Source organism: Thamnophis elegans, chromosome 1, assembly GCF_009769535.1.
Source record: "Thamnophis elegans isolate rThaEle1 chromosome 1, rThaEle1.pri, whole genome shotgun sequence".
Taxonomy (NCBI): domain Eukaryota; kingdom Metazoa; phylum Chordata; class Lepidosauria; order Squamata; family Colubridae; genus Thamnophis; species Thamnophis elegans.
Window position 1 is genome coordinate 128579685 of NC_045541.1, and position 13468 is coordinate 128593152.

Consider the following 13468-nt stretch of genomic DNA (forward strand, 5'->3'; position numbering starts at 1 on the left):
AATCAGTTGGATCCAGCTTTTGTATACTTAAGAGATACTATACATCCTGAATAAATTACACCCAGGCTATTTTAAGATATGTATCAGTTTTATAACACTACATTTTGCATCTTTTGGGTGCAGTTTTAGTTTCAAGAAACACTTCTGTGATCTGGCATATAAATTGCATACTCAGGAAGGAAAAAACCCCCATTCAAATACTATTTATTTCAATTTGTTTATAAGCTATTTAGTATTATTAAATGACATCAGAGTACTGAATGGAATTTGTTTTTTTCTAAAAAAATTAGGCACACAGCTATAACAGAAACTATATAACTAATATTTTAGTATATTAATGATTTTACTATTTTTATTGTTTTTAAAATGTTTTTAAGAATTTAGTTGTAATGTATGTTTCTGAATTGTGAGCTTCTCAGGGTCATTTGCCAAGATAGAAATTATATGAATAAATGAAACAAAACATTGTTTTACAAGACGATAGAGATTTCATGAAGCCTAACAATAAATTCTACACACACCCTCCCAAAGTTGTTTATGTAGCACATATGATTTTTGTAGTATTAAAATAATTCTCAAAAGCACCAAGAGCAGTTATAAGATTAGTGGATTTCTATTTATGATGGTAAAGCCCAATTATATTGTAATAATCTTGGACTATATATAGTCTTTAGTCAATTACAGCAGAATGCACATTTGATGGATAAATGAGCGGGGACAAATTATAACAATTTATTTCACTTATTTCCCATAATCTTGTATCCCCACCTACTTTTGATGAAATATCTGATAAACAGCCTTTTGTTTTCAGTGAACCAAGAAACTGCTTAAAGCCTCTCTCCAAATCAGAATCTGATGCTAATAAGAGAGAAGGCATTAGGACACAATTTATTGCCAATTTGATAAACCATGTGAACCTTTCAAAGAAGTATGCCTAGGTTAACTGTTGTGGCCCGGCAGGAGCCGTTGGAGCTGCCACCAGACTCTGACAGCAAGGAGTCGGCCCTGGAGGATGTGGAGGACCCTGGACAGGGTTCCGACTCCGAGCAGGGAGCAGAGAGACTGGTTGGCCACTATATTTTCTGAGCCTTGGATCAGTGGGGAGGAGACAAGAGAGAGTGATTCAGAAACCAACAGTGAGTTGTTCTGGGATACATGCTGTCGAAGGGCTACTCGGCGTCAAGAACAACTACGTAATTACAGGAGATAATTACACTCAGCTGATGGTCATTAGGCTCCTCTCCAGACTATAAAAGAGACTGCTTGTGCCACGCTCTTCTTGCAGAAGTCAACGCTTGGACTAAAGAGAAACTAACTTGGCAGGCTGGATTGCTGCCAGAGTTAGTCTGAATTGCTGCCAAGGTTTGTCGGACTTGCTGCCAAGGTCCTTATCTGTTTGTTTATTTGGCTTTCAGCCACCGAGATTCTGGTCTTGTTATTAAAGGACATTCCATTTTACGCTTGTCTCGGCTTTCGTTACTAGACGGAGGAGGGGGTCAGAACAGTTAACTAATTTTACTTCATTATAAGGTTACATTATCAGAAGCCTGCAAGTATGAAAATACATTTCTCCCCTCCCCCTTGCCTTTAAAGCCCAAGAAACAAGGGAGAGTCCCTCCTGACACATTTGCCATGCCCACATTCCTTCTGCAAGCTAAGCTGCCTCTTTTCCAACTTTCCCCCTAGTTTTGGCTCTTTCCTCTGTCTCCCAATATCATTCCCGCATGCCATTTCATTCCATCTCATACAGTCCCTAATCATTTGAAGATATTCAGCTCAGATTCAAACAAGTATGGAAACAGAGGGTTTTGTCAATGGCGAGTAGCCCCAGGCCGAATGTTGAACATGTCATATGGATTTTTGCTCAAACAATGTCAGAAATATCAGTGCATCAGGATTAAATTTTATATGAACTTTTATATGAATCTCAAATTCCTGCTTGCAGTGGCAAAAACTGTCTTGAGGCAAGGCTGATCATTACTGGGCAAAACTGATCTGGATGAGTGTAACAGATATAAAAGTTTGCCATCTGGATTGTTTTTGCATATAAATGGGGTTTAGAAAGCTTCAGGGCCTACTTTATTTTGTCTGGCATTTATTTAAAGTAGCTACAAATTGTAAAACATTTTTTTAAAAAGTGGAATTCTTTGTTTTCTAAGTGTAATATGTTTAGGGAATCTCTTTTACTGAAAACTCATACACTTCTCCTTTTCTGTTCTTATTGTTGTGTTTATTTAGTATGTTTTCATTTTCCATACTTATGAAATTAGATTTTATTTTATTTTATGGAGTTTAAATACTACTTGGGACAAGAAAATCCCTTTTAATGCTTAAAATGACATATACCCACTTGGAATTTCTGTGAAAAGAGAACATCTCTACCATATTTGGAGGATGTTATCTGCTTCATGTAAGTGTTCATGAACTTTCAGTGGGAATACCCTATTAATTTTTTCTTTCAGAGTGAAAAGCTCTTGTTATATGATACTGTTCAGAGTGAACTAGAAGAGAAAATCAGACGACTTGAAGAAGACCGACATAGTATTGACATTACCTCAGGTAAGTTACTATTCAACAGATAATGTTTGAATGAATGAGTCACTACCCAAATTAATTAGAATCTGTGTAATAAAGATTGCAGTGAATTACAGCACTTACTTGATTTATTTTTGGAGCTGCTATTTTGTCTACAAAGCAAATTAAGAAGAATTAAGGGTCTTAAGTTAGATTTACTTCTGCATTCTACCTCAAAAATTTGATCAGCTAGCTCATTGTTTTTCCACTTCAGCAACTTTAAGATGGGTGGACTTCAACTCCCAGAATTCCGGAGCTAGCATGATGAATGTTGAAGTTTACCCATCTTAAACTTGCTGAGGTTGAGAAAGATTGAGCTACCTCATGCCTCTTAGTGAGGCCTCAAGTTTGTTTTCTGTTGCCTTCCGATACTTAAAATTAACCTAAAACAGGCATCCCCAATCTCTTTGATTGACCCTTCCATGAAATTTCAGATTTTTCATTGATCCTCAAATATTTATTATATGAAAATAACTTAATAAGTACTACTTTCACTAATGATAGTATCAATAACAATAATGACAGACCCCTGGATAATCTCATTGATCCTCGGGGACTGATATTGATCACTTTGGGGAACCCTGACTTAAAGGATCCGTGAATAAAAATGATTCACCATTCTCCAAATCCCTGACCTATTTGAAGGTGGGTAGTTTTTGAAAGAGAGGAAGAAAGTGTGGTGGAATAAGGGAAAATAAACACACTTGTGGTGGTATGGGAAACTTTGTTTCTTCCTGTTTTAAAACAGTCCTCATAATTTCTTAAATATGTTTTAAGATATGAATCTGATTTTTCCCCAAATGTAGAAGTTTGTCTTTTTTTGAAGGGCTTAACCTACGAATTGTGGGATTAAAAAGGTGTAATTGCAACATTTTTTCCCTCTTTTTTAGAGTTATGGAATGATGAACTTCAATCTAGGAAAAAAAGAAAGGATCTATTTAGTCCAGAGAAGAAGAAACCTGTTGTTGTTTCAGATATCCTTTAGCAGCTGCCATAAACATACATTCATCATGCTATTCTATTTTGGAATAAGCAACATTGTGCAAAGCGTTGAAAAACAGCAAGAAGCAGTAAGCAAAATTAATGAAACTCAGGAGATAAGACTAAAGAAAAAGAAAATCAAATTAATTTTAGTTTGCATCAACACTGTTCAACCTATCTCTCCATGCCTTTCTAATTACAAATCAAGAATTTTTATAAACTTACCTTTTATTTTTCTTTTGGTTCCTTCAAATCATTGTTGACTTTTGATGCCTCCCTGGACTAGACCCTGCAAGGACTTTTGGCAAGATTTCAGAAGGCTTTGCCATTCAGTTATTTCTAGACTGAGAGAGAGTCATTGTAACAAGGTTACAATCTGACTTTTGTGCCTAAGAAGGGACTAGAACTCACAGGCTCCTGGTTTCTAGCCTGCTACTTTAACCACCACATAAAATTAGCTCTCATTTTTATAACTTTAATTACTGGGTATAGTCAGTTCAGTTACATTGTTGCTTATTCGTCACCTTTCCTAAAACATGTATAGGGAAACATAGGATGGTAGTTTGAGACTATGATAAAATCATGAGCATTACAGTATTTTTCGGAGTATAAGACGCACTGGAGTATAAGACGCACCATGATTTTGAAGAGGTAATTTTTTTAAAAAGGTTTTTGCACTCTGCAGGCCTCACAAACCCTCAGAGGCCTGTAGAGTGCTCCTGGGGGCTGGGGGGGGAGGAGCAAAAAATGGGCTATTTTTTGCAGGAAAAAAGAGCATGCAGATGCTTTGGGAGGCTTGTAGAGTGCTCCTGGGTGGGGGGAGGGTAACAAGCAAAAATGGCCCATTTTTTCTTGCTTTTGCCCTTCCCAGCTCTCAGGAGAACTTTGCAAGCCTCCCAAACCCTCCTCATGTCCATTTTTGCAAAGGGGGCGGGGTTTTGGAAGGCCAGAAATGCTTGTATTCAATGTATAAGATGCATCCAGATTTTCACCCTCTTTTTTAGGGAAAAAAGGTGTGTCTTATACTCTGAAAAATATGGTATATTTTAATAGAGCTTTAGGATAAATTTGACCACTGTAGCTACTACATGTCTAGTGTGAACAATATAGTATCATAATATTAACCCCTCTAAATATTGTCATCTATAGAGTAATAAAAAGATTGGTGCTGACATCTTGTTATGAACACATCTATCCCAAATTAATTTTCACTGGTTTAGGACTTTTATGTGTATGTGTGGATCAGATTTTTTCCAGAAAAAGATTTCCAGATTTTTTCCCCTTCCAGCTTGAAAGGATATACTATATGCTATAAAATTATAATTTTAATCTCTGCTTGAAAATAAATGTGGGGAAATAGTTTATGAATTTTTACAAAATAATCTTAGCCTTCTTATGCAGTTGATTTCTGGTTGGATCCACTTTGGTGGGGATGACACAGAGATTTTTTAAAAATGTGATCCATTTTGGAAAACGTACAACCTCCTTAACATATTAACGGCCCTATATTGTGTATATGCTACAGGATCTTGATATACTTGAAGACTGGACAACAATTAGGAAGGTATATACATTTTTAAGTGACTAGTTTTAAAATATTTACAAGTTGTCGTAGGCCCATTTTTAGACTATGCAAATAAAGAAAAAGATAATCCTGTAACTATTTTGTAGGAAGAGAGATATATGATGGTGTATCATATTGATTGGTCTGATGGTGTATTCATAGGTTGCTCCTACAAAATGTGTGTATATATTCAGTTACAGTAGTACCTCAGTAGTTGTTTATTTATTTATTTTAGAAAATGTATATTGCCACCTACTCATTCATGGCGACTCAAGGTTTACAGGAATAATTGTTAATTGGTTCTGTGAGGCACAACAAATACTAAAAACAAACCACATGACTTAACCACGTCATCTTTTGTTTTGGCTGAAATGGACTTCCTGTCTCTCCCTTTTCCTATATCAGCCACCTTCTCAGCAGAGCCAACTTCCTGTCTGCCCTCTGCAGTTGTTCCCCTCTTTTTTTTGCAGCAACTTTTCTGGTGTGGTTGATTTCCTGTCCACTCTCTGCAGCCATCCCACTTTTCCTATTCCAGCGCATTGAGTACCACACAGATAATGAATACCCAGACAACATTTTCATGTCAAAATGTTTCAAGTACCAAATTCAATAAGTTTTGAAGCAGTTGAGTACCAAAGTACCACTGTATTTGAAACAAGAAAGAAAATAATCATCTAGCATAATCATCTGCTTTCATTCGGTCTACTGTTTTAGTAGCATTCCAGGTTCTCTTATTTTTTCAGTGTATGGTTTATTCCAGTAGCCCACTTTTCATCAGATTGTCCTGGTTCTACAACATCTGTTTCAGACCTCATTAATCTGGGGGATATCTGATCTGGCATGACTTTCTTGGGTCATATCACCCATATCCTGAGGTAGGCTAGTGAAAGGTTGGGGAAGTCTTTGCCCAAGGACCTCTACTGGTAAGATAAGTACCAACTGAGATTCAAGCCCTGAGATTCTCCCATATCAAAGGCCAGTGCTCTAATCACTATGCTATCCAATTGCAATATACACACTTCTTCAAAATAAGTTGTCTATGTGTCCATATATTTGTTTCACAGGAGTTGTCATGAAATTGTTCTTTAAAATGAAATTTCTTTAGAAGATAGCTTGCTAAAGAATGACTTTTAAAAAAAATGAAAACTATTTTTTTTAAATTTCAGGCAATGGCTACATTGGGACCACATAGAGTGAAAGCAGAACGTAAGGCAACTTACTTTACTCTTTTGCAGTTTATTCATAGAGTAGCCAATTATGAGTCATGCCCTACTCCACTGCTGCTGAAAAGCAGAGGCACTGTGACCATGAATTCACTGATGATGCAGTCAATTCCCCTTTTTCCGGCTGTAATCCTTTGTAGAGTACCAATATCTACAATGGCTTCCTTCTTACTTTCTATTTCCTTTCCCACCCTAAAAGCTAGGCTGCAGTTTCTGGCGATTAGCTGAATATAAGGTCTAAATACAAAAAATACAATAATGGGAAACTGATTTGTGGCCTTGACGATTTGAGGGCAATTTATTTTGGAAAGTTGAGAAGAGTTGATCTGAGGCAGGTGGTACCTACATCAAATCAATCAATAAATGGGTTTATTAAAAAATAATAAATTTGTTTGAACGTTCCTATAATATGAATAATATTTATCCAGCAATAGACAAAGTTTGCATCCCAAGCTAACTATTACATAGCCGACTCAAGAACATTTATTCTTATGGATGCATTTTCAGTAAGAATCTACAATCTATTTCTGCTTAAGAGCAGAAGGTAAAATCACTCATGCATGTATTAACAGGATGTAAATTAGAAAGAAATTGGTTAACTTCTTAAAGCAACTGTTATATTTCATTGGCATTGTTTATACTGCCTCTTTTCAGCACCAGTCAAGATGGAAAAACACCTACACAGTACACGATCTGAGGAAGGAAAACTCTACTATAATGGGGAATGGTATGGACGTGGACAGACAATATGTATTGATAGAAAAGATGAATGCCCTACAAGGTATGATTTTTAAAAAATAAATTGAATAGACTTCAAAGATTCCTCCCCCCCCCTATTAAATGGTTTAAGCATATGTAGCTAATTTGGGCATAATAGTTGTGTAGCTGGGGAGGGTGTGAGTTCATAGTAAAGCATCCTTAGGGTGCATCAGCCAGATAGTAAAGCAGGATAGCATCAGCCAGAGCACAATAGCAATAGCATTTGGGCTTATATACTGCCCCATAGTGCTTTGTAGAATTTATCGGGTGCTCTGCAATGTAGAATCATCATTTGCATATTGCCCCCAAATCTGGATCCTCATTTTACTGATCTTGGAGGGATAAAAGGCTGTGTCAGCCTTTTTTTATAAAGTTTTTTATTTTTCATTTTCATAACATATAATCACACGTATATTATTACATAGCCAACATCGTATTGTATTGTTAACATCAATTCATCTTACCATCAACTCCCAAAAACAATTATTTGCTCTTCTGCTCTCTATACACCATATTTGTAACTTACCCATCACTTTCTTCTCCCTCCCTCCTTCCCTTACCTACCTCCTTTCTTCCCTCTGTCATCCTTCTCTTCTCTATTTCCCCTTCCTCTCTCCTTCTCCTCTCTCCCCTTTCCACTCCTCCTTTCTCTCCTGCTCTCCCCCCCCCATTGCCCTCTCTCCTATCCCTCTGTTCTTCCCTTACCTCTATCCTCTACTTCACATTCATCTCATTTACTTGGTATATTTCAACTTCTGCATAAGCTCCATTTTATGTTGATGGTATTTATAATTCCTTTTCAATATAGATATTTAATTTTAACATATATCTTCCTCCTTTAAAAAAATAGAATTAAAAAGTATACATATATAGTCATTGTGCTTTTAATCCTCCCACCCCCAGCCTAATTTTGGTTGAGATGTAGACCTGATTACAATTCCTAGCTATTCTCATCATTATCTTTATATAATTATACATCCTTACACGCCCCCAATTTGTGATTCTGTCTTTAAATCTCAATAGTTTCCCATTGTAAGTATATTTCATTTTCCCTCTCCATTTTTCCATATCTTGGATTAGATTATCCCTAATTGTCTATAAATGGCAATCCTTACTGTTCAATGTTCATTATGATTCCCTTAATCTATTACACAGAATAACAAGTGGTAAACATCTCACTTTGTTTATCATCTTAAAAAATTCTATATATGTCCATGTTTCACATATTTTAACCCATGCTTAATTGTCCCTCTATTGTCATATTCAATCAATTAGCAATTCAGTTTAATTATCATGTATAAAAGTGAATCACAAACCTCTGCTTTTTTTGTGGTTTTCCTTTTTGTATTGTCCTCCCCCCCCCTTGGTTTTGTTAGCCGCCCTGAGTCCCTCGGGAATAGGACGGCATACAAGTCGAATAAAACCTTCAAACCTTCAAACCTACAACTTCCTCCTATCAGTTTCATATTTGTCCATAATCCATATATTTTAACCTTTATTTAGCTGTCTTTTCATTATCATATTTAACCAGTTAGCAATTCCATTTTATTGTCATATTTAGGAATAAACACCTTATATTAGCTTTATATTTTCCCATATAACAATTCCTAATTGCCTGTTTTTTTCCTAGTAAATCTTTTGTCCCACTTCTCTGTTCCTGTTTTCTCCCTTTTCTTCGTTTTGACTCCACCCTCTTCAATTTTCCCCATTAAAAAGATCTTTTATGTGTGTTGGGGCATAATATTCTGCTTCAATTTTCCTTATGCCACTGACAACCTCTAAAACATCTTCTGTCTGCTTTTTATTCCCTTTTGTTGGGATACCTCCCCCTTTTCCAATTTTCCTTATACAACTGCCAAGACCAATGGAGTTTTTTGTCTGCTTTTTATTTCCCTCCATTTCTACCCCTTCATTATCTTGCCCCCCTCCTTCTCTGCTTTCTTCTTTAGATATCTGCTTCTCTGGGTTCAGAATTCTATTTAGGCTTGATTTTAATGATTTATGCATATTTCTTATAATTTCACATAGTTCTTCAAATTCCCAGCTTTCCATGATGTCCAATTCCAAAGTTACAGTTAGTTATACTGTTCTTATTTCGGAGTTCTTAAATTTATCTACTTCAGCTGCTGTGGAAAAGATGGGCGCCATCTTGGTCTTTTGTTCTTCCTTAATGTCCAGTTCCAAACTGGACATTAAGGAAGTTAGTTATACAAGTCTTATTTTGAGGTTCTGGTCCATCTGAAATTTAGTTAATTCAACTATTGTGAAACCGGAAGAGAAAGTGGAGCCATTTTAATCTTTTGCAGAAAAAAAAAGGAATAAAAAAACCCCTTTGTATTTCCCAGTTCTTGGCTCTGTTATTACTTCCTTTCCTTACCACTCCTCATCTCTTGTTAGTCATAGCTGCTCAAAATATAGTCGGAAGCCAAATTTAGAGTTAGTATTTGAGAGGGGTTTGTCACTTCTCTACTTTATCCCTTTCTGTCCGAATTGTTTCAAACAAATGGCTTTTGGGGGAGGGCCTATAGTGTTTCACACCTCCATTTTCCTCTTTCTTTCTTTCTTTCTTTCTTTCTTTCTTTCTTTCTTTCTTTCTTTCTTTCTTTCTTTCTTTCGGAAAAAAAAATCCCAAGATGACCGTCAATATTATTTATGCTCTCAAGATTCTTTGCCTTTTTCAAGTTTGATTTATAGCTGTGGGTTAGATTAATTTTCTTACCAGTCTTTCATCTCTTCCTTGCCCTCCTGTTCATTAGCTTTGACTGGAAGTCAGCTTCTTATCAGCCATGTTGCCATGCTGCTGCCCCCACTCCGATTCAGAGGGCAAATCTCCGACCTGTGAGAGCTCTGTTGCCTCTCCCTAGGTCTGATGAGAGACTGCCCCTTCTTCGCCCCCCCCCCCTTCCAGGGGGGTTCTGATCCAAAAAAGGATCCCCAGAGTTGGTTTGTCAGACAGGGTTCATGTTAGGCTCTTCAGCGCTCACATCCCCCATGTCTGTCCAGCTGGAAAACTTCCTGTCAAATCTGTGTCCCACTTGAGCCCCATCAGGATTGAAATCCAGGCTGTGGGTAGAGTTAGCCTACAATACTGCATTTTAACCACTGTGCCATGGAAAACTTGCAGCTCGATGCCTTTATTTCCACTTCAAGCAATTTTTCTTGTTTTATTTTCCAATTCATCTGTTTATAATGGGAGGAATATTCATATGGTATACTGCAGCCCTTGTGTTAGCTTTCCAAGAACTATAGCTGTAAGCCTTACATATTGTCGTTGAAACTGGATGCAATATACTTCATGATCTGCATGAAATATGTCTTCCTCCAGTATACATATCTCTGTCTCTTTTTATGCATACCCCAAGGAAAAAGAAATACAGATGAAATGGAATAAGCATTCCCAGTTGTGCTCTGTTTTACCTTATTGGGCCACTGTTTTGTAAATAAAACAGACCTAATGATTATACTTAGATTAATGTAGAATTTCTATAAATAGGCAACAAAACAGATAAAAGTTTTGAGGATGTCAGTGTTCCCTATTTATTTAGTCTCTTATTGTATCTAGTCCATATATGTTTTTTCTTGGCAAAAGAAAGCTGTTTAAAAAAGTGAATTATTTTCAAACCAATGCAGTAATATTGAATATTCTTTTAGTATTGTAATAATCTGTTAATTTTCCTTCAGTTTCCAGGCATTTGCTATTATACTTTAAAGTTTTATTACCAGTAATTATAGTCCTGTTTATCAATTGCCATGCAGGTTGGGGTAATATTACAGTTGTATAGGGACACTAATTTCTCTTTTCCTTCTTCCTTTTCAGTGCTATAATTACAACAATTAACCATGATGAAGTGTGGTTTAAGAGGTCTGATGGAAGCAAATCCAAACTATATATTTCCCAGCTACAAAAAGGAAAATATTCCATCAGACCTAATCACAACTGACTATTAAACTAACCAGACAGTGTTAGCCTGCTTGAAGTGTCATAAGATGGAAAATGTATTTACTGTATGCTCTCAACTATCTTTGTGGCCGTATCTGTGTATTTTTAGTAGTACAAGTAATCTTCATGCCGATGTTTTAGAATAGATAACACATTATCATGTTGAACATGACATTTTGCCTCTAATTTGGGTTCAATGCGTGACACAGAAAATAGCTTTGGATTGTCTGGAATTCATGGTTAATCCTGCAGTCCTGTAAGGCTTTGTGCATGTATGAGCTAAAATTGTGCATACAGGTACAAGGCACTTTTATTTATATTTTTCCTTTTAACAGCTTGTATGACTCAGTCAACAAGGCAATTTTGAACTTGCTTAATTGCAGAGGTGGTAGATTTGAAAAAGGATGCATGGAACTATTCTTTCTGGATATTGTATCTTCATGTGGATCTGTGGCTTCCAGATTTTGCTGCACTACAACTCCCAGCATCTCTTTCCATTGCTCCTTTGAGCTAGAGCTGCTGGGCTTCCCCACCTCTGATACTGGCACTTCTCTTTTTACAGTTATACTCTAAAAACCAGTTGTATAAAATTGACAGTAGTAGAGTTATCTGAAATCATGTAATTGTGAAGTCCATTGCTGCCTAGCATTTGCTCTTGCTTTTTAGCAGTCTTGCTTGTCTTGCAAATATAGATGACCTTTTGCAGGAGTTACATGGATATAGTGTGGTAGTGAAATATTTTTTAAATTAATTGAAAACAACAAAAAGTTGAGGTCTCGAAGGGTTTGCCTATTTATGCTACTATATTTGTGTACCAGTTCCTTTGTGATGACAAAAATAAAAAGTAGCCATAAATACATTGCTTCAAGGCAAATGGCACTATATCCTGTAGTATTAAATGGTCTTTTTCTTCAAGTTAAAAGTGCCAATTCAATAAATGATGAAATAATAACAAAACCTACTGCTGCATATACTGCATATTGTCCTACAGTGAAATGTATCTATAGTTAAGCACAGTGTAACCTTTCAAAATTGTATATTGGGCAAAACAAATATGTGATGTTTGCTGCTTCAAAATTCTAGGAAGGTTTGAATTTGTAAAATTTAATATGGAGGTAGGATCTTCTAGCTTTACATGTTTGAAGCAATAGAAGGGGGTGTTGTGGGTATGGGGAGAAGACATTATTTGGTGGTTTCTGTGCACTTTAAATCCATTATGATGAAGTTTCTGGAGAGGGACTTTGTCTGATGGAAATAACTGCCAAAAGTGTTTGAAGCTTCGGCTTAGATTGGTGCTAAATTTGACTATTAATAGGCGGCCTCAGTCTTTCTTACAGTCTTGACTAGAGGTTCCGTGGATAAATTAATAATAGCCTCAGCAAACATTGTAATGACAAGAATGGGGAGCTATGTAAAGAAAACTGAAACTTCTTTTACAATGGAAATGTGAACACAGTCATCCCTGGAAGATGTAAATACCAGAAGGCTATATATGAATCAGCCACTCAGCTGCAGGCAAGCATTTTTATGTGTTGTTGTTTTTTAAGTGTTAAAAAGTCTTGGGGGGAATGTTGCTCAAATCTCAATTCTGTGGTCTTGATTCTGACAACTCTCGTTTCAAGTCTTTACCGTGCAAGCTTTTGGCAATCAGAAGAATATCACCGTCATTCATCAGAAAGTGCCTGTCACTATTCAGAAATGGCTTTGTGTGTCTTGGAATGTATTTATTTTGTTTCTGGCATGAAGGATCGGCAGCATCTGTTTTTGTACAGATCCGTAGGTTGGAAACACATCTGTCTCATTTTGTCTGCAATGTGTTACAAACTCTTTGCCTCCCAAAGTAGGCCACAAGCATAGTGTGGCGGGGAATTGTGGAGGACTAGCCTATTGCTTAAAACTGTTGGTTATGTGCTCATGCCATGTTTGCTTGCTTCTGTGTAACTGGCAATAGGTCTCAGTTGCCAGTTAAGAAATTATCACCTCTCCTGCTTGTCAGTTTACTTTGTTACCGTTACTAACCCTCAAAACAACAAAACTGCTTTCAACTTTTTATGAAAATGCATTTGCTGATGTTGGAAGACAGTTTGACCATTGCCAAAAGTCTGCAGAAAACTGACCCAGAGGAGTAATTTTACTCTACTCTACTCTACTCTATCTCAGAGGTTCCCAAACTTGGCAACTTTAAGACTTGTGGACTTCAACTCCCAGAATTCTCCAGCGAGCTCTGCTGGCTGGAGAATTCTGGGAGTTGAAGTCCACAAGTCTTAAAGTTGCCAAGTTTGGGAACCACTGCGTCTATCTTATATTAGCCAAACGTATATAAAGTATTAATGACAGGTTGGCTTTGACAACCCCTCTGTATGTACACAGTTTGATAAAGCTTCTTTTGTAATGATGAAATATTTGTATTTTTTAACCTAGTGTATA

General features: G+C 36.6%; 1 protein-coding gene across 1 annotated transcript in view; it reads left to right on the forward strand.

The window, feature by feature from the left end:
- The window catches only part of BRMS1L (BRMS1 like transcriptional repressor), a 28002-nt gene extending 14759 nt beyond the window's left edge, over window positions 1-13243 (forward strand). Inside the window, exons 5-10 of the mRNA XM_032230924.1 lie at window positions 2463-2559; window positions 3465-3548; window positions 5055-5119; window positions 6286-6325; window positions 6997-7123; window positions 10919-13243. Of these exons, the coding sequence (XP_032086815.1) occupies window positions 2463-2559; window positions 3465-3548; window positions 5055-5119; window positions 6286-6325; window positions 6997-7123; window positions 10919-11042 (537 nt within the window). The 3' untranslated portion in view covers window positions 11043-13243. The remainder of the gene's footprint in view (window positions 1-2462; window positions 2560-3464; window positions 3549-5054; window positions 5120-6285; window positions 6326-6996; window positions 7124-10918) is intronic.
- The last annotated feature ends 225 nt before the right edge of the window (window positions 13244-13468 follow it).